Source organism: Paramormyrops kingsleyae, chromosome 7 (assembly GCF_048594095.1).
Source record: "Paramormyrops kingsleyae isolate MSU_618 chromosome 7, PKINGS_0.4, whole genome shotgun sequence".
NCBI classification, from domain to species: Eukaryota; Metazoa; Chordata; class Actinopteri; order Osteoglossiformes; family Mormyridae; genus Paramormyrops; species Paramormyrops kingsleyae.
Window position 1 is genome coordinate 19,754,848 of NC_132803.1, and position 24,810 is coordinate 19,779,657.

Genomic DNA, 24,810 nt, shown 5'->3' on the forward strand with positions numbered 1-24,810 from the left:
CTGAATAGGACAAGCGGTTACAGGATGGATGTATGGATAATAACCTTGGTCCACACTTCACATAAAGAGTATGTGCACCAGCCACAGAGCTCGAACATCCTCAGCCGGCCTATGTTAGGTTGGATTACATGATCATTACTGTACTTCGTACTATACTTACAAGTACCAACTTGTTGGACAAATAAGTATAACTTTTCCCAAAGAACAGTCTACATTTTTCATATTGCAATGCTGAGCGGGTAACACTGGTTACATGTGGATGATGCTCTTTTATTAATGCTGGTAGCCTCAATGAAAGCGTTCACATTTGTAAAAACAGCACTGAACAGCGGGGATAAGGACAAGGCATGCTTATTTACATAATAGTCCGAGTGCATCCAGCCTCGAATTTCAGATTTTCAAGGTCCCTGATTAGCAGACCTGCTTTTCTGCAGCACTGCAGACTCTAATGAGCAGAGCAGCTGGCCACATAATCTAAAGTAATGTGTCTGTTGCCCCTGTGTCCATTCTGACAGGCCTACACCATTCTTCGGCACTCACTGCAGCAAACAGGCCGTACTAGTGGTTCAATAACACACAGACGTGTCGTTTAAGGTGTCTGCCCTTCACATTGCCGTCCAATAATGTGGGAAGCACTAAAAGAACTTGAATCATTCATTATTCTCATTACGCTATTTGTAATACAAAAGAGTATTTGAAAACATTTGCATTCCAAAAAGTGGGCTTTCTTCACTCCACTCCTTATTTTCAGCTGGTGGCAGTTAAAAGAAATCATTCCACCATATATATTTCCGTCATAAACGGAAATATAAATTCCTATATAAATTTCCATTAGATAACAGGTGTGAAACACAAGGTCCAGAGGTGAAATATAGCCTGTTGGTTAATTTCATGGGAAAATATGAAAGGTTATTTTGATATAGGTGTAAATCCAGGCTGCAAGATGATTCTAGAATGTGGGCACAGTGATTTCAAAAATCTTGTATTGGCTATTTAAAAGTAAAATATGGCTGTTATTTTTAGCTTTGGGGAGAAGCAGAGCACACAAGGAATAAAATATTTGGCAACCCAATGCTGCGAAATACAACTGCTTGCAAGGGCAAAACAACAAGAAAAATAAATTGCTTGGCGGGACTGAAGAAAGTGCAGCACATTTTTAATCGTAGTCAGGAGGCCAGTGATGCAGCTATTGCAATTCGTAATTGTACTAACACCTTTTCTGGAATGAAAGATATTCACAGGGGACCCTGTCCTACTGTAATTGTAATTTCCCACACAGTGTTTTGCTATTAGTACAAGGGTCCTGTTTATGAAGAGAAGTTTGACACACCTGCATTACATCACTCCAAACTGAAAGACAGAGCAGTATTGCTGGAAATAATAGGAACATATTTAGCTGTTTTTTATGTTAAGATTTGTTAATAGAGACTTTTAGTGAACCACTACTACGGCAAGAGGATGAAGGTCCAAGTCTTTAGAGTCCTGGTGCTCCCTGTCTTGCTGTATGGCTGTGAGACATGGACACTATCCAGTGACCTGAGACGAAGACTGGACTCCTTCGGTACTGTGTCTCTTCGGAGAACCCTTGGGTACCACTGGTTTGACTTTGTGTCAAACGGAGTCCCAATGAGGCACATTACCTGCACTGTAAGAGAGCGTCAGTTATGGCACTATGGCCATGTGGCAATTTCTCTGAACACATTCATAGCACTTTATAATGCATTCATAAAGCATTATAAATGGGGCTGTAAATATTTATTAAAAACCATGACACATTATAGCCATGTGTATTATACATTATGGATGCTTTATTAAGGTCTCATCTATAATGCACTATACATACCTTCATAATAAGAGACAAAGAACCTGATTTTTCAAATGCAGAATGATTTTTGTGGACCGCATGACATCTTATTACTTCATTTATTATTGCAAAATTTTATTTTCAGTAACTATTTTAAAAAATATATTTTTATAATTTTATGCTATTGTGCTATGCTAGTGGGTTTAAAATTAAGCAAGATGAATCACTTGTATGACTGATTTAACAGAAGATTTTGCCGCACCTATCTAAGTTGGAATGCAAGTTTTTGTGCTGCAATATGGGACCAGCCCATCACATGACAGAGCCAATGTGTTCAGCAATACTCAGTGTGGAAGGATGACACACAGGAAGGAGGATAAGACGGCACTGAATGTGCTCCTTAATGATAAACGTCCCTTAATAATTCTCAGTATTTCACTGCGTTCCTGACTGAAGGTCACGATGACTTGTCCGCTCGCCCTGCATAGTCGACACCTTTTTCCCTCAGCTAAAACTTAGCAGGACGCGTAGGGGTGGAGCTCTATTAAAGGAGGCAAGGCAGGCAGTTCGCAAGGCCAACACCGGGGCGGTGGAGGTGGGGGGGGGGGATATGCCAGGTGAGCCGACGGGCAGCGTACCTGCAGGGACACAACCTGGATGTGCACAGAATTTGGCTGAGAGAACAGCTGAGGATCGGCGACTTGCAGCATTAGCGTGCCACTCCTGTAACACAGCACCCCAACACCCCAACACCCCAAGCACATTACACTCAAACGCTTCCTGCAAGCAGAACAGCAGCAGCTGGCCTGTCTTGCTCCGTAATCCATACATTGGCTGTTCTGCCACCATTCTAATTTCTCATGCACCTGTATCACAACAGTTTTTGAATGCAAATGCGTTTTAGAGTTTCATTGTTCTTTTCATTCTCACATCCCTCCACCACACACTATGTTTATGAACCCACATTACTTAAGTTCAAATATTTACCTGCTTAAAAAAAACAATTGTTTCTTTGGAAACTTTTTGGAAAAAAAATGCATAGTACAATGGCAGGGTAATGCTAAAGTGTGGATGCTTTAGTGGAGATCTGCCTGAATGTTAATACATTTTTCAATATGTTTGTGGCTCAGTGGGTTAGGGCTCTGATCTGGTTTGAGTCCTGCACATTAGCGTTGGACCCTCAACCCAGAAAAAGACGCTCAATGGAAGCCGGACGAATAGCTGACCTGCTCAGACCCTGAGCATCGCACCCACCTGTGTATCTGTATGTCTCAAAGGTGAGCAAGATGAGATATAAGAAAAATTAAGAATTCCTATGTAGATGTACACATACACGAACACATAGCAGATAAATAATTTGTGCTGCGTTTTTGTTGACTATCAGCACCTCATTAATATTCACAGATTATATCCCTATTACTTGTGCTAGAAAAGGCAGTTATAAATAAATAGATACAACGGACGATTTATAAACTTCCTGGGATAACTAGAGGCTGAAACGACTGAGAATTACCCAGGTGTTACGGCCACTAAGAGCTCTGCTTCCTGAGTACGTGATGAAAACTCTAAAGGCTCTGGCATTGGACGCAGTGCTGAGTCAGTGAGTGTGGCTCAGCCATGCTCCTTTATGCAAATTACTGCCAGGCCGTTCATGTTAATTACCTCTGTGGGGCTGCTAGGATGGTCAGCAGGGAACAAACCTTCATCAGCGATGACATCACCCCCTGGGCCAATCAAAAGGTTTCCCTATCAAAGTGCTTCCCCTAGTGTTTTGTTCTATATTACCATACACAGATACCAGGCAGGAGGGCAAATTCAAGTAGGCAAAGAAAGTGGAAAGAACATTCAAATCCAAAATCCACTGAACATCTGGCAAGATAGAAACAGTGTTTGACACTGCAGATATTACTAAGTGGATTATACACTAAGGATACAACTGACTACACAACTTTGCCTCTGTTACACTGATGGCGTCGACTGGCCCAATTAAAAATTAATGTTATATTTTGGCACTAGAGTGAGAAAATAAACTTTTCTAGATGGATGATCCTACATTTCACTGCAGGTTTCATAGCAACTGCCTGACATTTATTTAGCAAGTATTATTAGTTATTCAGTTATTTACCGGCAGTTAAGAAAATAAAATGATCCAAAAAACTTAAAACATAACAGCTTGCCTTGAGTTGCCTCTGTCATGGCTGAAAGCGATGGCTCTGTTCCTGAGATCTGAGAAGCTAAAGACTGATCCCTGGTTCAAAGGAACAGCCTTCCCATTGGTGAGACGCGCCAGCTGGCCATTGCTGGGGAGCCTGAGGAGCTGAAAGACCAAGTCCTCCCTCCTATTCTCCAGATCCTCAGCGGTAATGAGTGACAGGTCCAGGGCCCTGGTTCCTCCAATCGGCACTATGAGGTCTCCATGTACACGCAGCACTGGAGCTTGGGTATTCACTGCACAGACACAGAGACAATCCATCAGCATAAACTAGCCAATCTTAAAATACTTATGAGAGACGACATCCCTCTTAATCTTAATGAATCTCCAACGTTTATGTCACGTGACTGCGACGGGCAGCTACTCACCTTCGCATTTCTGGGTCCTGGGGTTGGCATAGAAGCCAGGGCCACAGTCCGCCACACAGAGGTGATCTTTTAGGGAGGTGTTCCTATGGCAGGCAGTGCACTGTCCAGCCCTCTCGCACTTAGTGCAGCCAGTAGGACAAGCTGGAGACATATACAATGTGGCCATAATGACATCACCTTCACAGCATGAGTACAGCTCAATCCACTATAAACATTCTTATCAGGAGGCCTGTTGTATTAATAGACCGCAAAGCGTTGGGCTGCACAGCAAACGGATGCCGCAGCTACGCTGTATCATTAAGTGAGGTACTTGACCTCATTTGCCTCAGTAAGATCTGTGTACATTTAGTGAAATTACATGTCTGAGTAGGTTCGGGTGACAGCTAATCTGTTGCTTAAAATCTGCTGATGACACACACAGTGTTTGCTTGTTTGTTTTTGGGAAAAGCTGCTGACCCCTGCATCGCTGAGCAGATGCGTCCATTAGGTGGTGAGTCCCACACTCCTCCACACAGACGCCGTGCTTGAGGACGCGGGGCTTCCTGCACCTGCTGCACTGGCCTGGGCCCCGACATGCCTCACAGTGGTCATCACAGCCTGCAGAGGGAAGAAAACCCACCCCCAGGGCAAAAAACAGCCCCCTGCTTAACCATCCATTTTCTGTAATCGCTTGACCTATTCCACCTCTGGGGGCAAGGCAAAGAAAAACTCAGGATGGGGCACGAAACTATTGCAGGGTACACTCACTTTGGTAACTCTATCTCACCTCATCAAGTTTTTGGGCTGTGGGGTAAACCAGAATATCCCTCAGGAGAACATGCAAAATCCACGCTCATGGAGCCATGGATGAGACTCAAACCCTGGTCCCAGCGGTGTAAGGCAACAGCGATAACCACTGCACCACCATTCCACCTCAACATTATAACGTTCTCCTTAATTAAAACATCTTTGCAACCCCTTATTCTGGTGTGGCACATGGAGGGGGGGGCTATTCCAGGCAGCACAGAGCATAAGGCAGGGGTACACCGCCAGCAGGATGGCTCACAGAACACACTTATACGCACAATCAGATACAACCAAGACCAAAGGCTGGATTTGAACCCATGACCCTGGAGATATGAGGTAGCTGTACTACATAAATATACAAAGGAAGAATATTACAAGACATACATTTTCCTGTGTGCACAATTAAAAGAAGGGGAGCTATTTTAATTATAGGCTTTGACTCAGGTTGCTCCTCCTGGTGAGGCTACCCGAGGGAACACTTCACCCTGGAAGACGTGCACTCTGATGTACGGCAAGCAGACAAGACGCACTGAACCTGCACAGCTGTTCCAGCAACACACATTCACAGGGATTTAGACACAGCACAACCTCACTCCTATTACATTCCTATCCCCACACCTATAAAAGCAAGGCGAAAGAGAACCCCCCCCCCCAGCACCACCACACACACACACACACACTATTAGCAGACTGTCAGACCTTGACTTCTGAGTCAATGATGGGATCTGAGGCCAAGCCACTCCACATTAGCCAATACTTCACAAGCAATTTGTCAGGTTTCGTGTAGCATATTGATGCCACGAGGTCTTCCAGTGCTTCACTCAAGCCAGTTATGTCTGTTCTGGAGGATAAATGCATTTTCCATTAGTGCACCCATCCCACCCCGACACACGCACACACACACACACACACACAAGTTGGTCTTCCTCTCTAAATCTTTTCTATGGGAAAAACCATAATCCCAATCACGACACCCTTAACCCCTACCCATCCCTAACCGTGACCACAAGTAACTAACCGAAATACAAGACTTTTGGCATTTTTACTTTTTTAATTGCATTCACAGATTTTTATAAAACTGAGGTTATCCAAATGGGGACCTCAAAAGATGTCCCCAAAAGTAGGGAAATTTCAGGTTTTACTACACTTTGGGTACAATTTGGTCCTCAAATGTGATCTATGCAAACCCACAAAACCCACACACACACACACACACATACTGTACACACACACACACACACACACACCAGGAATGCCTGAAGTACAGCATTGCAACTTAGCACTACATTAAATCTGCATGCTGGTAAAAGTGCCACATCCACTATTCCCAGGACATCCCTCTATCTAAGCTGTCATATCTCATTACGCTTATCAGATCACACAGCGATTTCCAAGTTCAATTCAGCTCATCGGTGAAATGTTTTCCATACGACCTTTTTCTGCCCAGGAGGATAAACAGGGTGATTTATGCCCCTTCTGAGGCACTGGCTCGAACCACGGCCGAGCTGCTCACTGCTCGAAAGTGTTATGTGGGCGTTTGTATGTGCCACGTGAGTTGCCATGGTGTGTAAAGCAACGGAGATAGCATCCTCGAGTGATCTATTTGACTTTTACGCACTGGAAAAAATGCAATTTATTTGGTTATTTAAGTTATTAACTGTGGATTATGTCAATACTCAAATATTTGCAGCCAGAGAGCATGAGGTGGGCATAGTGGTGAAGACTGCTGTCAGTTGGTCAGAATAGGGTTAAATGTCTATCCAGGGATACCACATAGACCTTAGCCTTGTATAGATGTTCCCTGTACATTTGACTTCAAGGGAATGAAATACAAACATCTGGTCATTTGCAGGTAACTCAGCCTTGGTGGATTTCAGTAAAACAAACAAAGAAGTTATTGAGCTTGTCCTGAAGGGAATTTGTCATTTGTAGGCGAGCAGTTGTTTTTGGTCTCCACAATTCTCTTGGCTCACCACATACAACGGAGGTCCGATTTGTTGGTAAAATGCCTTTCATCTTCAATTTTTTGGCGGTATCACTAAATCTGAACTCCCTCTAGAGAGAGGTTAATTCTCTTTGCAAGAGACGCTCCAGCACAGCGTGTCTACTTACCCACAGGTAATGCGTTATACCTGTGTTATTTTAGACAGCCATTGATCTTTTTGCACGCATCTTCAATTTGTAAACACATAACAGTGTGCCATGTACTGTTCACAAGACCATTAAGAATATGAAAAGGCCACTGAGGACAAAAGTGGTTACCTCTGCAAGCTCATGAGTATGGGTTAAGGCACTAGTAAGGTAGGAGTAGGGGGCACAGCATTCATGCTGGCAGTCTCCCAAGAGCAGGACCTGAATGGGATCTCTAAAGCAGTGATTGTCAACCCATGGGACCAGGGGCGGATTAAGGTGTACAGAGGCCCCTAGGCTACAGTAGTCTGTGGGGCCCCCAACCCCACCCCCCTCCGTGCCAATGGGGGCCCCCTTGCAGGCTGGCACACGTGGGGCCCCTAGGCTTAAGCCATATCTAGCCTGTGCGTTAATCCGCCCCTGCATGGGACCCATGGGCAAGTTCTGAAAGGGTCACAAGTTGGAAATGTAAGCATTTTAAAACCAGCAAGCTCCAATGCTGATCCACAATCAGATTTCCCAGCCCCAATAATAAAATTAACCTATATAAATGGGTCTTGGGTCTGCAACTGCAAAACTAGTGAACACTCAACTAATCCAAGAAGCCAAACCACTGATGCTTAATTTACAATTCACTGGCACATCCAATCAGATCTGTGTGATGGGCATTGATTCTTGTAAACTGCAGAGTGCACTGCTCATAACATTAATCACAATTACAAACCAAGAAGTACAACCAACAATTTAAATCGGCGAGATATAAAAAAAATGCAGTCTGAAGTATGAATAAAACGGGAATAGAAACTGCAGCAACACATTTCGGTAAACTTGTTCCTCATTGGCATTAAGATCCCAGGGGGCAGTGAGTCACACAAAGATGAGTGGACAATGGAACCAAGGGAGTGGAATATGAAGCACAGGAAAATGGTCCTCATGGGAGCTCCAACAAGAAGAAAGGCATTCTGGGAATTTGGTAAGAATGCCAGTCCATTGCAGGGCGCATACACACACACTGTAATACAATATGCACAATTCAGAGTTGCCAATTAAGCTGTCTTTAGACTGCAGAAGGAAACCGGAATACTCAAAGGAAACCATATGGGGAGAACATGCAAATGCCACACAAAGAGAACAGAGGCCGGATTCAAACCCCCAGCCCTCGAGGTGTGAGGCAACAGTGCCACCCAATCATTAATAATGTCAATAATTTCTTGTGAGGTGTTGGGAATATTCACACAATCACAAGTAATTTTTCCAGAACTGACAAGCACACTGCCTTAAGAATCTAGGCCCAAAATCTTCATATCTAAAAATATACTGCAGATTCATATATATGCTTTTTTATTAACATGGATTTTACTATTGCCTGTAATCTAGATATCACTCATTTCAAGGGTGTAGTTCTGCCAATTAAAAGACTTGTAAATCCTGACATTTTCTACAGCTTAGGAACATTTTTTCATACTGGGGTTTAGTTGATCTAACACTGTATATTGTGTGTGTGTGTGTGAGCGGGTTTACCTATCCTTATGGGGACACAATGTCCCCATAACGTGATAGATATTCATTTTTTTTTTCCCTTATGGGGTCCGGTTTCCTGGTCCCCATAAGGGAAAACTCAATTTTATAAAAATTGGTGACTGCTATGAAAAAACTAAAAATGCAAAAACTCTTGTATTTTGTTAGGTTACTTATGGTTATGGTTAGGGCAGGGTAGGGGTTAAGGTTGTCATAGCTAGCGTTAGCATTTTCCCCATTGAAATGAATGAACGGTCCCCATAAGGATATGTTTACCCTACATGTGTGTGCGTGTGTGTGTGTCTGTGTATTATGGTTACATTACATTGTAGTGCCTTATGTTTCCTGGAATAGGCTCCAAGGTCACTGTCATTCAATACTGGATAAGCTGAATGGAAAATGGATGAATGGATGGATGAACAACTCAACAAATACATAACTAAACAACAACAGAGTTTGCCGTGGTTGGAATCATACTCTACTGGTAGACTGGTACTTACTCTTGCAGGCTCCCAGTTGGATGTAGTGTCCATGGGGGCAGTGGGTCACACAGTGGTCCCCGAGTGTCAAACTCTTAGGGTCTCTGCACAGCAGACATACACTTCCGCCGTTCTGAAGGTCCAAGACACACCTCAGGCAGTCCATTTTGCAGTCTAGGGGTAACAGGAAAGGGGTGGAGTTCCAGTGAGGTTTCTACACCGCCCCATTCAGCACATAGCTTTGATGGCAACAGCGGGTGTGTGCTAATAGATGCCTAAAGGAAAATAAAAATATATTGGATATATTTTGGTGCAAGAAAAAAAGATTGTGATTTATTCACTTGAAATTATTCTGCATAAATAGTTCCGAAAATGCAACCTGATCTTCAACAGGTCATGATAATAAATAGACAGCCTTATTAACAAACAAGACACACAAAATATTATCATATTTTTATTGAAAAAATTGCTGAAAGAAATCAAGGACATCAATCATGTGTATGTAAGTAATGTAAGTGAACCTCTGGGATAACAACCTCTTGAAAAGAGGGTAACTAGAGTCTGATGCTCCAATGTTCAGGTGTTGGTTGCACTGCCCTGCTGTATAAAAATTACAGATATGTGGCTCTTCACAAGACATGTAACTTTTTGTGTTTGTTACTCATTTTCATTTCTTAGACAAAGACCTGACCACCTTTTATGAGCTGTTGGGGAGCCATCAAGAAGTGCAGATAACTCAACATTTCCATTTTGCTTTTCCTTTAAAATCATCAGGTGATCAGTGATGACACACCAACAAAATGTGTCCTCTGCATTTATCCCATATGTGACATCGTGACATAGCAGGAGGCAGCTAATTCAGCACCCGGGGAGCAGTGCTTGGGGGCGGTACCTCGCTCAGGGTACCTCAGTGGTATTTCGCTGGTCGGGGATTCAAACCAGCAATCTTTCAATTGCAATTGCGCTTCCCTAAGCATTAGACCACCACTGCCTCTTATGCATTATAAATCATGTTCTGGTCCTAATAAATATTACTTAAGTAGAACAAGAAGAACATTATTTAGTTCTTAAAGCTAAGGTAAATAAAAGCAAACTGTATTGAAAACAGTTAAATCTTGTTACACACTGACCCAGTGATCAGTCTCTTATATTCTTTTTCGACTGCAGAGTAAATGGAAAACATATCTGCCATGCTAGTGTTTCCCATTAAAACAGAGGTCATGAAGGATACATAGAATATCGAAGGCAGGCCTTGTTAATCAATTACTATACAATTACATACCTGTACAATGTTGGCCAGGGTTGCCATAATTCTGACTAGAGAAGATGAAACCTCATGGACTTAAAGACAGGAATGATATTTGGGAGATGTGTGACCCTGGAAAGATTGATCAATCTGTGGTTGTTTCAGGGGGAACTATAGCTATGGTGATGTTGGTATGCAAGTGGTAGAGTGAAACATCATTCCCTAGGAGGAGCTGTGGAGCAAACTGCATCCAGTGTAATGTTTGGGCATTGGTTCTAGATGCAAGGTATAACAGACAAGCAAATGTCAAGGTGAGACATGGGCATGCAATCATTCAGCCAGTGGATTCACCCTTTACTAAATTGTTGATGGGCAACAAAGATATGCCTGGCCCATACCAGAAGAAGTCACAGGCTTCAGAGTTTATTTACTGTAGATAAATGTTCTGTGAGAAGCATTTTTCTGACATGGTTAGATTCCACTTAACCCCTTACTTGTCATCAAATAGAAATCCATTGCATGTGAACATGTTAATCTTATGGTGAATAATTTCTGTACTGATAGAAGTAGAATCATCCATCCTGACTCCATCCACAGGTCATAAATGATCATTGATTGGTTTAAGAATAAAAAAAACAATGGGCCATATTGCAGGTAATCCCTGTTCCCAGATGTCAGCTTGAACATAGATTCTGAAGTGCTGCCTGACACTGAGATTCCTGCTGCAATTAACAAAGTAAATGAAAAAGAAAATCTCACAGCAGAATGGTATTAAATCCGGGGGAATGTATGTCATGGTGAAAGATAATTGTGTTGTATTCTTGACAGTTTGCCATATTAGCCCAATTAATGTCATAAATATTTTGGTACTGATTTACACATTTAACAATCAACCACAGCCTATAAAAAATGCCACAAAGATATTAAGAAGCACCCTTGTGCCAGAGTATTATGACTAAATACTTAAGCTCCTTAGCAAAGAAAGTCATGGATTTGTGTTTTCTGGCCAGAACTCTCTAGTGGCTTTACCCTCACAAACAGTAGTCAGGGTAATGACAAGCACTCTTATTATTGCTTCCAATTGTCATGCTCTGTGTGTCTAAGTTAGCACAAGGACTTATGAACCTTAGGTATACTGAAATAGGCTTTTATAGACTTGTCTGTAACTACCCAGGTACTCTTTCTTCAGTTTACTTAACTTCATCCTTATGTCAGCTGATGATTATATAATAATGTCACAAATTAAATATATTGCTGCACTAACTCTGATCAAACGACTTCTTTAAAAAGCACTACCACAGGGTTCCTGTTTCAACGACCATAACATTATTCGAAATCTGCCTATTTTTTTTCCACCATCAAAAGAAAAACTTAACTGAACTATCAAGCAAAAGACAAAACACTTGTGTAATTGCTTGGACTTGGAGTTTTAATTTTTAATTTATGATTCCTCTAATCCTTCTGTCAATCTGTTGATTTAAGCTTCTATCTTGAGTATATTTAAATTTGGCTTTCTCCAATCTGCTGTTGCAAATAATCCATTGTAATATTTATTACACAAATGTGTGTGTGCATGCATTTAATCTAATTTTAACAGCACACACCAACATAAGAACAAATGCATGGCCTAGACCAGAGATGGCTATTAAAGCTGCAGCCTCACTTAAATCTATTTAAGCTGGGATCAGCCTCTGTGATCTCCTGAATAACCCCCCCAAACAGCAATTGTTTCCCATAAATATATGTTTAATTTATTTGCACTGTGTGAGGGGGGAAGGGTGTGGCCGGAATAGATTCAGGTGACCAAGGGTATCCATATTGATTTGTTCCATTCTTGAGTTCTGTTTTGCTTCACTCCTGTGACTCTGATACAAATCTGAACAAGGTCTCATGCCTCCTAGTCTCCTCCAGTGAAACTGTAGCCCTGTTCAGGTCTGACGCATTCCTCCCATTCTTGTTTATCTCATCAGTAAACTTTGGTCTGGATTTAGTACTGTTATCAAAAACTTAAGCAATAATTTAAAAAATTAACGATAATTAAACCAGGTAAGGCTTATTTTAAAACTGCATTGGGACAAGCAATTTTGCTAAGTGATTAAACTGTGGGTTGAATTATGTAAAATGTAAAATCAAATGACCCCTATTTAAGATGGGTGGTATAGTAAATCAATGGCTGGCATTGTTGTAGCACATGTTCACGGTTCAAATCCCATCTGTGTGCGTGGGACTTGCACATTCTTCCTGTGGATTTTCTCTTGTAGCTGAAAGACATGCAATTAGACTAATCGGGAACTTGATTTTACCCATAATGTGCATGTATATACCGGTGATGGACTGGCATCCCATCCAGGGTGTACCTCAACCTTGTGCTCTGTGGTGCCTGAGATAGGCTCCAGGCCCCTGCATAACCATTACCAGGAGATAGAAGATGGACAGACACTTTAAAAGGTTTGAGAGAGTTTATAACTGAGTAACAACTTGTTAAAATTATGGATGGATCTGCTCATTTCATACATTTTCAACTAAGGATTCCTTTTAAATAGAGCAGTAGTCAATAAGGCACGTGATTTATGCAGAAGTAGATGTATGCTTTTAAAAATTTTTGTACAGGCTGTAAATTTACATTTAATTGACATTTTAATGCATAATGGTTTTTGGAACAAATGAGAAGGGCCAGTACCCTGATTAAAATGCTAGTCACATTTTGCCCAAAATTATTATGTTAATTAACCACTGAAATCAGTCAAAGTCAGCCCCCGAAAGAGTTGTCCCACTGTGGCCATAAACCATGATTCACGCAAACACCAGGGGCTTGATTGTTTAGAGCAAAATCAAATCTGATTGGCTCACTGTCTTTGCATATTACGTTTTATGTTTGTTGGCACTAAAACAGAGTTAATATAAAATCTTACTGAAAATCCATCTCCCTCATTCTGAATATCAAGAAGGGTGTTATTTAAACAATTATTAAAAGATTTAAACTGACGAATGTCAAAAATAATACATAGTATCACAAAATTGCATATAACCTTGGATAAAAAGTGTCAGCTAAAATCTGGTAGATATAAGGTTTGCCATTATTTATGTATCTATGTATTTCATTCAAGCTCAGAAGTAATGCAGCCAAAGCAGTGAAACTGGGGAGTACTGAGTGTTTTTGAAGAATTGTCCATTTGGTGCTGAAACAGCCCAATTAAAGTTAAACACATTTTTTTTAGGTCCTGCGGAATATCCCCGAAGCATTCACTGAGACTGCTGCACATTTTCAGAGAAGGTCTGAAAATCCAAGGGTGCTGATGAGATTAGAAGCAGCTTCTTTACGCCATTTAAAGTTATAACAAACTGGACACCCTTGACAAATCAATTTATATTGAGATGATTAGCTGACATATCTGCTCGAGCATTGGGGATAAGCATGTCCCTCCAGATTACCATGGTATGACCCTGTAGGGAAGGTGAACCTGCAACCTTCAAAACCTTGAAAGTCCAGGCAGGTAAGCACCAACTTCTACTTTTCCTTGGACTTCATTCTCTGCTCCTTAAATGACGCATCATTCATACGTACCGACACAGTGTCCTGTGTGACTGTGGTATTGTTCCTCTGGGCACCTGGTCTTGCAGGAGCCATTTTCCAGGACGGTGTCTGGGGAGCAGTCTGTGCAGTGTGTCTCTGATGAGCCGGAACATTCCTTACAGGTTGGATGGCAGGCTGTGCCACATAGATTAGAGGGGAAAATGGAGAACAGGACTTAGTCTGGGAAGAGAGGGGGGGTGGAGGGTAGCTTTAGGCTGGATGATAAAGTCAAATTCGAGTCCTATTAAAGAATTTAGCCTGCAAGCGTTTAAAATGTAGCCTCTTGTGTAATTCATTAAAGACTATAAATGGAGATGACACCATGTCAAACGAGGATCACAGCTTAGCTGCAGCAGAATTTTAGATCATTTCAGTGTTACATCGTGACATACTCTTTCCTACATCCCTACAGGATCTTATAAATAACTGCACCATATTTAAGTATCAAGGTGAGATTTACAAAATATACATACATACATAAATAAATAAAATGCGACCCACTGAGCTACTAATAAATACTGCATTTACAGTAGCAAGGTGGAAGAGGGAGTAGCACTGTAGCTAAACATCTCTTATAGCTTGTGTGTGTGTGTGCGTGTGCGTGTGTGTGCGTGTGTGTGTACTGTATGTATGTGTGTGTGCTCACCATGATGCTATTATTTTTTTTTTTTCAGTTTCACAGTAGGACTGTCTGTTCTGGAACCTGAGACTGTTCTAGAAAAGCTTAATAAATTAACCATTTCAGCTTGAAGTTCAAGGGGATCCCCCCTTTAATTAATGCCAAACCGGGGTGATTATCTGTAATGGACTTGATTATCTGTAATGGAAAGAGCCACTTGGTAACATCTGCCCACCATTGGTAAATTTTGCAGTGAGCCCCAATGTCATGAGGGGCCAGCACACCCCCCCCCCCCCCCCCAACTCCTCCTCTGCTTTCACATTCAAGACTTTTTAACTCAGTATTCCAAACATTTCCAGTGTCAATCAGGTTACCCACTTTATTTCCACAAGAGGTAATGGTAAGTGATAGATACTTGAGATTTCTTTCAGATATCTCTTGACTTCTTACATAGTGTTTGAAGGAAGAAGTCACTCCTTCGTGAGTCTGAGTAAAGTCTCGTCAAAACATTGCAAATCCAAGTCAAGTCAAAGTCTTTCCATCATTTTTGCTGTCGAATCACAAGCAATCAAATTTGTGACTGAAGTGCAAGTCGAGTTGTGAGTCATGTAACTTGAATACATTCCTAGGTCAGTTTTTCTTTTCACCTTTAGTCATTAAAACTTGCTGTAGCAAAATCCCACCACAGTTCATTGTAGGTTAAGTCCTTCATAGACAGGGATATGTTGAAAAGACTGTGTCCACTCTGTCACGCCTGTTCTCACACACGTTTTAGATCCGTGTATATGCAGGGAGTGATGCATCTTATAAAATTAATGTCATGGTATCCAGAGGGGGGACAATAACCTCAAGTCTTCTCGAGTCATAGGGTCCAAGTTGGGTCCAAGTCTCCAGTCATAGGGTCCAAGTCGGGTCCAAGTCTCGAGTCATAGGGTCCAAGTCGGGTCAAAGTCTTGAGTCACTGCCCTCAAGTCCAAACTGAGTCCAGATCATTCCATCAGTTTTAAAATTTGTGACTTGAGTCTGAGTCGAGTGCGAGTCAGTGACTCAAGTCCCCACCACTGGTATACACTGTACATTTCTTATGTCAGGATTATTAGGTGGATCCTTGGAAAGGTTCTCACCCCTGCAGGCATCTCCATGACGGTGGTACCCTTGGGGACACCTGCACAGGCACTGTCCCTGGTGTAGGACACTTGGAGAAGCGCAAGCAGTGCAATTGAGTGTGCTATTCCCTGCACACTGCAAACAGGAGTCATGGCAACCTGGAGATAGCGAAAGGAGCCGTTAGTAGAATCTGATCGCTTCTGCCAGGCGTAAGTTAACCCCTGCATAAAAATGGTGCCATTTACGTTCTGTCTTGAGGGACTCCCGGCTATAACTGACAGACAAAATTGGCTTCAACACGTATCCCCTGCACCCCCATTTTCTGTCACAAAAGCATTTAAACCATTTCTTTCACTTTACTTGACAAGTACTGATACTTCTTTCAACTGATTAATTCAAAGACCCAAACAAAATGAAAAATCAGGCACAATCTACCTCTGCAGTCCGGGGTTATGCTCTCTAATTATAATTGAGCTGAACAAGTTCAGGGTTTTCCACCAGCAAAATCTTTCTCCCTTTTTTCCATCTGAGCAAGGCTAATCCTAGAACACTATGGCCCTCCCGACATCGTGACAGGGATCAGTCGCCTGAGGCAGAAGTTTTCCATTAAATCCTCGAGATCTCCCTTCTGGGCATCAAGCAGACTACAGCCAGCAAGGAGGTGTCAGCACAGCGACACAGAGAAGCTGTTCATGGGAGCAGCTGGAGGTGCGTCCTTGTTAATGTTGGCAGCTTAAGTTGTCTGTGAGCAGAGCAGGGAATGTATTTCAGGAATTCACTTTTATTCCCCTTTGGAGAACTGGGAGGTATATGGGGTGCCACTGATGTCTCTGCGATTTACGTTTACTCATATTTAATTCCCGACATCTATTTTAAACACAATGGATTCCTATACAAGAGCTTCCATTTTGTCACGGGGCAGACAAACAGTGTATAGCCAAATGCTGTGGAGTATGGAAAGCAAATATAAAGTATTACAAAGAAACTGTGAAAATGGGGACAGCTTGGAGACACTGTGTCACATATAATAGCTGGTTGGTTTTTAGACCTTCAACTGCTATTGCACATAATGTCACCTGCATCCCCTGGGGCAGCCTAATGGACTATGGCCTCAAGGAAAACCTGAATACTGCAAGTTTAAGTCTATTTCACCCATCAGTGCATTTCCCTGCCTCAGCATTGAGGCTTTATAACTTATTTATAAAACAATTAACCACAACACACATAAACCCAAATAAACTCAAAAAAGATCATTCACTTTGTGGGGAAAATAGTTTTTCTATTATTTTATAATACTTGTTCCCTACAGGAAGAGGAGAACATTCTAGAACCCCTTCCAGAGTTAATATCGAGACACTTACTTCTGCAGACACAGTCTGGGTCAGAGTAGAAATGGTCCTTGCAACTTGACACGCACGTTCCACGTGTTGCCCCAGCATATGAAAGCTGTAGCACCTCCCCCAGGAACAGGCAGCTCAGGCAATCTGAGGACTCGGGTCCAATGCAGGAGAGGCAGGACATGTGGCAGCCTGAGGGAAAATGCAGCACATCTCCGAAAGCAGTTTTAATCAATACTAAAGTCCATTATCAACCCTACATATATACAGCCATCACTGTTAAACTCTTCAACAAAACCAATGGCCATATTCTAGGAAGGACCATGATGCTGTAAGCAAACTAAAGGATACTTTACTTTCACAAATGCTGCCATGAGCGAACATGCCCTTCCCACAGGTCTGCAGGCACTGCCCATAGTACAGAACCATAGTCCCAGGACAGAGGGAGCAGTGTGACACAGAAGGTCCCCAGCAAGTCCTACACGAGCTGTGACACTCTGGGAAAAGAGGACAGAGGTAGAATGACATGAGCTAAACATTAGGTGCCCTTCCTCCAGGTATTCCCATGTGTTTGATACAGACACAGAGAAAGGACTCCCTTTTTATGTAAAAGCAGATACAGGACTGGCACCTATGTGTTATTAGAATGACATGTCGATAAGAAGGATACTGAAATTCTGTCAGCAGAAAAAAACCCCCACTGAGAAAATGAGATCATGGGACAATACCCCAGAATTGACCACAGCTGTCCTTGTACTGCTGTTCAGGACAATATGAAGTACATTTTCCACGATGCTGGGGGACATCTTGCACCCCTGCCATTTTCGGGATAGTGGGGTGAGCAGGATTTATCACAAGTTTCACAGTGGAGGAAATTTTTAATTTAGATTTAAAGGAGCTGGCACTGGCTGAAATTTACAGTTAAATCAGTGACACCCATATCAAGTGCAGGTGCTTTATTTGAAGTTTTTATTAGATTCCTTCAAGTCCAAGACATCTAGTTAAGACACTTTCATACATACATATTAGAATATATATAATAATATATATTTCTAATACATATGTACATTTATATAACTGTTTTCTGAGTACAACTGTTCACTATATGTTCATGCAGACAACTCCATATTTCTGAATTTTTTTTTTTACTTATTAAATATTCCAACATTAAATATTCAATGACTGCTCTGTGGATGCTGTCACATGTGTTTTATAAGCTGATTTGAGATAAACATCCATAAGGCAATACATTAATGAGAAGACAAAAAGCATGATCACTCAAATAACTTTAGTCAAAACACTTCATACGATATAATGTGATTATTATTAGATTTGGAAACTGGAACTGGCAAAAAATATGCAGATTCATACAAAGAGCCCCAAAGTAAATCAATTGAATGTGAATTATCATGGTTATTTTAGGGATTTTGCTATTATGTACAGTATGGCAAGTACACCACAATTTTTTCTTTATTCAGAATTAAATTTGACGGCACCAACACTTTTTACAAAATTTCTTTGCTAACTTGATTTTTCAACAGTAACAACAGTAGAAAGTATGGTAACACATTACTTGAGAGGGCACAAATAATGGAGTTATACTCTTATTTCACTAATTAACAAGTAACTGATACTGATCTCATGTTCGTTCATCATTAATCAATCATTGTGGTTCATGTATTTCATGCAGGAAATATATAAGTTCATGATTTATTCTTGAGTAGTAATCAAGTAACTAAGTTATTTGTGGCCCCTCAAGTGTAACCAAAACTCTGGACCTACACCTCCAAAATACTGGACCTACACCTCAGGCTTGGCAAAAATCTCAACTAAAATTGCCTATTGCGCGTGATTCTGTCCACACAGCTATATTAATGAAGTGCCTGAACTGTCCTTCAGCTTTCATCGCTACATGGGGTTACCCACATCCATATCACCTGCTCATGTCCTTCTTACATAGGCCCTAGCAGGTAGAGCTGTGCAGTATGACCAAAAATTTATATCACGGTATTTTTCAAAGTTATATCAGTTTCACGGTATACAACGGTATTTTTTTTAAGTATGACTGACCGTGTACCACAATTTACAGGACACATTTTGTTTTACGGTTTTGCATTGTTCCCACATTAACTATTTTATTTTATTATTAGCCATTGCGCCTATCTGCTACAGTACCTTAATGATAACATACGGCTAACGTGTTTGTTGGCTAACTGCTTATAGATAAAGGTGTGTGCCGGCCAAGTTAACATTTTTGATAAGTGTTTGATAGTTCAGTGTTGCTGGAATGCGAGCTTTACCGATCTTGCGAAATTTCTCATAAAGATCAGGATGTCTTTAAGATGCTTCGCCAAGTTTGACGTTCTGCTTGACTTCGTCGCCACAACTTTGTAGCACTTTGCATAGAGGCTTAATCGACATCAGAATCAGAATCAGCTTTATTGACATCCTTAGCCTTTCCATGCTCGTCTGCAAAATACTTCTAAATGGCACTTTTACATTTTTTTTTTTACTAAAGCAGCTTGCGAAGTGTCTTCAACTGCAGCATATGCCACATTCGGCCAACAACTATGTGTGTGTTGACCAGCGGAAATGCGTTCAGCGGCTTGTGAGAGGAGGGGAAGGGCTGCGCGAGTGTGTGTGTGTGCGTTTCTGATGTTTCGTGGTACTTTTTAGCGGTGAAAAAGGTCCCCCCTTAAACAGTTTCCAGCTGCGGCACTTTACGAACGTTGTGTAGGCTATTTAAACTGGTATTGCTGTATTTATAACAATAATAAAAAATGGTTTTCGGTATGAACCGGTATACCGCCCAACACTTCTAGCAGGGCTCCCTTTCAGCACCACAGCCTAGCTGAATGAAAGATCAGTGCTGGTTCCCTTCCCTGTAAACTACCTCCATGTGTTCCATTCTCCTGTTCCCCATGCTGGTGACAGAGCGCTCCACCCAATGTTCCTTTGTACTCCCTCTCTAGCTGGGGGTTAGGGTCCTGCTTAACATGTCAAAGTGTTTGTACATCTTAGCAAGTCCATCACTTAATAGCGATTCCCCCTCCATGCTAAATAACTCATAATAAATCGCTGCAGCTGTCAAAATCTTTGATTTCATCTTTAATAAGAACCAGTAATATACAATTTGCAATGAATCTGGTCATACCTCAGAGATCTGTAAAGCCAGCTATAAGGCCATGATCACTGACTAAAATCCTATTCCGGATGTGCTTTAAGCTTGCCAGAAAAAAACATTCATCCAGCTCATTCAGAATGCTACTGCTGTGGTCTGCCTCCCCAAACACTCCTCTCACTCCCCCTTCCCGGTCTCCCTCGATCAGTAACCAGTTTGAGCTCATATTGCATTTGACACCTCAGTCCTGGCATGCAAGACTGTCAAGGGAACAGATCAGCAATTTCAAACGCTACAGGCTTAGAAGATCGTTATGTTACTGTAAATCAGGCTGCCTGTCTGTCTCAGATTTGAAGGGCCAGAAATCAAAATCCTGCTTGGTTTCATCTGTAGTAACTCTGGGCAGAAATGGGCTTCAGGACTGCTGAACCTCATTAAAAAGGGACTCATGTACAGCATTTTAGACCACATTTCATCTGTGAACTTCAGGCTGCATTCTGATTGCATTCAAAAGTCTGACTAGATGTGTTGTATGTTTAACTTCTGGTGTAATACATTCTGTATATTCTATTTCATATGTGTAGGTACACTAAAGAAGACTCCGTACAACAGGGGTAGGGAATCCTGATCCTGGAGTACTGGTATCCAGTGGGTTTTCTATCCTGCTTGATGGGTTACTATCTGACTGAAGTCTGGTGAGGTTCTTCAGAGGCCAGGTTGGATGAAAACCTGCTGGATTCCAGCAATCCGGAATCAGGGATGCCTACCCCTGCCCTACACTGACTGATTATAGGCTTATATTGATACTCTACATCAGTTGCATAAAACTCTTTCTAAGAGATCCTTAATTTGTGGAAATGCATCTGCCGAATAGATAAATGCAAGCGCGTTACCACATAATCGGCAGTGAATGAATGAACTTCCGATTCACAGCATTGTTGGTGCGCACACAGCAAAAGGCATTTGCAGTCTTAATATAGAATTTGCGGGAAGAGCTATTTTAAAGGAGCTTTAAAGGCTGACCTTGATTCCGGATTTATTTTGTGCACTGCATAAAATGATGCCGCCAGGAAACAGTGCGATGCCACATTTAATACGATCCAGTAAAAATGCATTCTCAAAAGAAACACTCAGACTTACATTTGGCACTTACAAAAATTCATTGGGTACAGTAATTCAATAGACTTCACATGGCTGTGCCCATAACTTATATTTTTATTGGAATGCTCAATACATTACAGTAGGACGCCTGGGGATAGCAAATGAATCACAAAGAATCTGCACATAACACATGTCTTTTTTACATTTAAAGCATGTGTTTATATAATGCAGTTCTCTGTAATATAGCCTGGAAAGGCAAAAGTACTTTTCATGCTAAATAGAATTTACAGTACTCTACTAATGCAACACATCTTATTTCATATAGGACAGCAAGAATGGAGGGTGCAGCTTACAGCCTAATAAAAGCATTTTAAAAAGCTGTAAATGTTACTGCATAGCTGGTCATTTCCTGCTTTACAGGTAAAATACATTCAAAATGTATTTGCGTCCTCAAAACCTTATACTCTGGTCAGATTGTGTTATCATTTTCATACCCAAATTTTTCTTAGTTGTGACATAAATGCATGTATGTGCATTTTATGTGTGCAAAAGTCAGTCAATGGCACTAAATGTGAGTTTGAAGTGAGTTAAGTCAAATGATTTATAAAACCTATAATTTTTAAGTAAAAACTTAAGAATGTGATGGATTGTTTAAAGTGTGAAAAGGGATACTTAAGTACTCAACACATTTCCACCAATGCTGTGCTAGTGACAGTGCCTGACTATTTCCCAATCTGGAACTAGTTCCATGTGTTTCCACCACAAAAAAAATGGCCCGGGGCCAGAAAAAACGTCTCCAGCATGGCACAACAGAAAAGCTGGTCTCAGAGTCTGGCACCACACATCAGTGAAAGAAAGGCTATCGTTCTAAACCTTCTGCATACCCAGAAAATTCACTTCATAAACAATATAATTTAGACTAATAACGGTGTCGGTAGTGAAACAACTTGCCAGCTTATCAGCTGAATAATAGCATATAGTGCTTTTTAAAAAAATATTATTGTTGTTTTAAAAATGAAAGATTGATTTCCTGGCCAGGGGAGTATTCCATGAAAGTAGCTAAAGAAAGCCAGACTTTCCCAAAAAAGTCAGACTCAAACTATCTCTAAATTTAGCCTCATGTTGTTCCATTAATGCACTTCAGCTGTAACTAATCATACAAGACAGACTTGCATAGCCTCATTTAGTGCACATACCCGAGATATTTAAGAAGCCCAAATGAATGGATGAACAATAGATCGATCAAATGAGTGGGAAAGCGTGTAAAATGAGAGTGGTGTTTTTTTTAATTAGTCTGAAAATAAAGGTCGTTGATGATAACTATGATGTAAAATTTTCATCAACAAAATTAACACTGGGTACGTGTTTATTTTAATTATCGTGGAATTAACTGGAATGCTGAGACGTGATTTTTATAGGCTTTATTGTATTTATTACATGACATGAGTAGTGATCGAGATCGCGGAATTTCGTCCGATGGAACGATCTTTTGGGAATCTGTTCCCACACGTCGGACATTCTTTGAGACAATGCTTAACTAAGCGAGACAGTTAAACTGGTCCAGAGCAAACTTGTTCACTTCACTAAGTTATCAAGGTAACTCAGCAGGGATTCATTTAAGACACACTGAGGGAACGGAATTCCCGCTTAAATGAGCCAGACTTATCAAAATAAGTCAGACTTTCCCTTAATCCTGCTTCGTGGAACACCCTGCAGGTTTAATAATAAAATATAAATATAGTGCAGTTTTAGCAGACTCTTTTATTGTGCGATCCTTAAAAGGACAGCGATAAAACAGCAAGCGAGAGTAAACTAAAACACACAGACGGAGGAGCCTTTACGTAGAAAAAAGCAGGTATACATGCAATAAAAAAAAGTGCAATGAGTCATACTCTGAAAACATTGTTTTTGGTTTGGCAGTTTATAAAAACTTAAAATCCAAAACAGATTAAAATAAATCCAAAAAATGAAATAATAACATAAGAAATTATTTTCTTCATCAAGCTCATTTGGGGAGAATTCATTAATAGCTTAAAGTTCTTAAGAATTTACCTACAGTAACTGATTTAAAGGAACCCAAGGCTTTAGTCTGCATGACACTAACAGATTATTCCATACTATAACTACACGCTGTATAAAGAAGTGCTTTCCCGTGTAAAATGTTCTACCACTAATTTCCACCTACGTCAATGAGTTCTTGTATTTGAACTAATACTGAAGTAACTATTTGGTTGAACAGCATCCTGTTAGAATCTTATATGAGATTCAGCTCAACTATCCTCTCCACAAAAGATATTCCTCTAAGACTAGCAATCATTTTTAGAGCCCTGCATTGAACCCTTTCTAAGGCAGCAATGTCCTTTTTAAGGTAAGGTGACTAAACCTGCACACAATATTTTAGGTGGGATCTTACCAATACAGATTAACCTTTACTTTACCTTCACTTCCGCCTACTAACATTTCTGTTTTGTTCATTTTTGAAATTGGTAGAAACATGAGCAGGTTCTCAAAAGGCAAGAACCAGTGCAGCACCGGTTCTGTCTTGGTGGAAATGGGGCAAAAGTAATTGGGACAAAGTCATGTAATTTATAACATGGATTATTTTCCCCACATTTGTCATTTTCCAGAAATGACATAGGTTGTAATCCCATGTCATGAGATAATCTGTCTCTATCTTTCCTCTTCCTAGATGCCAATTAGCAGGAGGAAAATCCAAACAGGTTGTCTTGTAGCAAATGGAAATCAACCTAGGGATAAGGGAAGTGGATTAAACCTACTGCTGCATTAAAAAGTAATATGAACGAAGATTTCACATTGGGAGAGCCATTTAATCAAAGATTAACAAAGGAAACATATCTCCAAATTTCTCAAAGGCATAATATTACATCATTAACAGTAAATAGCTTTCCTTGCCGCATTTATAGTTTCAAAACAAGTGTCACTACAAAAATAGCTGAAATCTAATAATTTACCTGTTATATTAAACTGGATGCTAAATTAAATTCTCACCTACAAGTACCAAGTGAAATTGATTTGCTCTGGCTTTGTATAGTAGGAAATATACTGAATACCTTTCTCAGATATTACGGAAAGAAGAATACCACTGTATAAAACTGAGGCACATTGTAGAAGAATGAAAGCATGTAAATCTATAGCACATTTGCGATACTTTAGTCACATACAAAAACACTACATGTAGGTTCACAAACCCCCTAAGCATAGGTTCATATTTCAGAGCATTTTAAATAGTCTTTTCAATGGTCTTATTAACCCTGACCCTTGCAAGTTTACAAGTTTAACTACAGGCCGTCTTTTCATTATCAAAAGTCCACGTCTACTTTGGTTAATTAAATGTGTCGTTTATTGCAGAGTTTTCTAAAGGACAGTTATTAGACCAGACAAGGTCAT

At 40.8% G+C, this 24,810-nt stretch overlaps 1 protein-coding gene across 1 annotated transcript in view; it reads right to left on the reverse strand.

The window, feature by feature from the left end:
- Positions 1–24,810, reverse strand: part of LOC111833442 (extracellular matrix organizing protein FRAS1-like) — a 120,027-nt gene that overhangs the window by 38,283 nt on the left and 56,934 nt on the right. The window contains exons 12-20 of the mRNA XM_023791713.2: positions 17,537–17,677; positions 17,205–17,372; positions 15,861–16,001; positions 14,109–14,252; positions 9,319–9,471; positions 4,841–4,981; positions 4,385–4,525; positions 3,982–4,252; positions 2,443–2,527 (exon numbers count right to left, since the gene is read on the reverse strand). Coding sequence (XP_023647481.2) covers positions 2,443–2,527; positions 3,982–4,252; positions 4,385–4,525; positions 4,841–4,981; positions 9,319–9,471; positions 14,109–14,252; positions 15,861–16,001; positions 17,205–17,372; positions 17,537–17,677 — 1,385 coding nt within the window. The remainder of the gene's footprint in view (positions 1–2,442; positions 2,528–3,981; positions 4,253–4,384; positions 4,526–4,840; positions 4,982–9,318; positions 9,472–14,108; positions 14,253–15,860; positions 16,002–17,204; positions 17,373–17,536; positions 17,678–24,810) is intronic.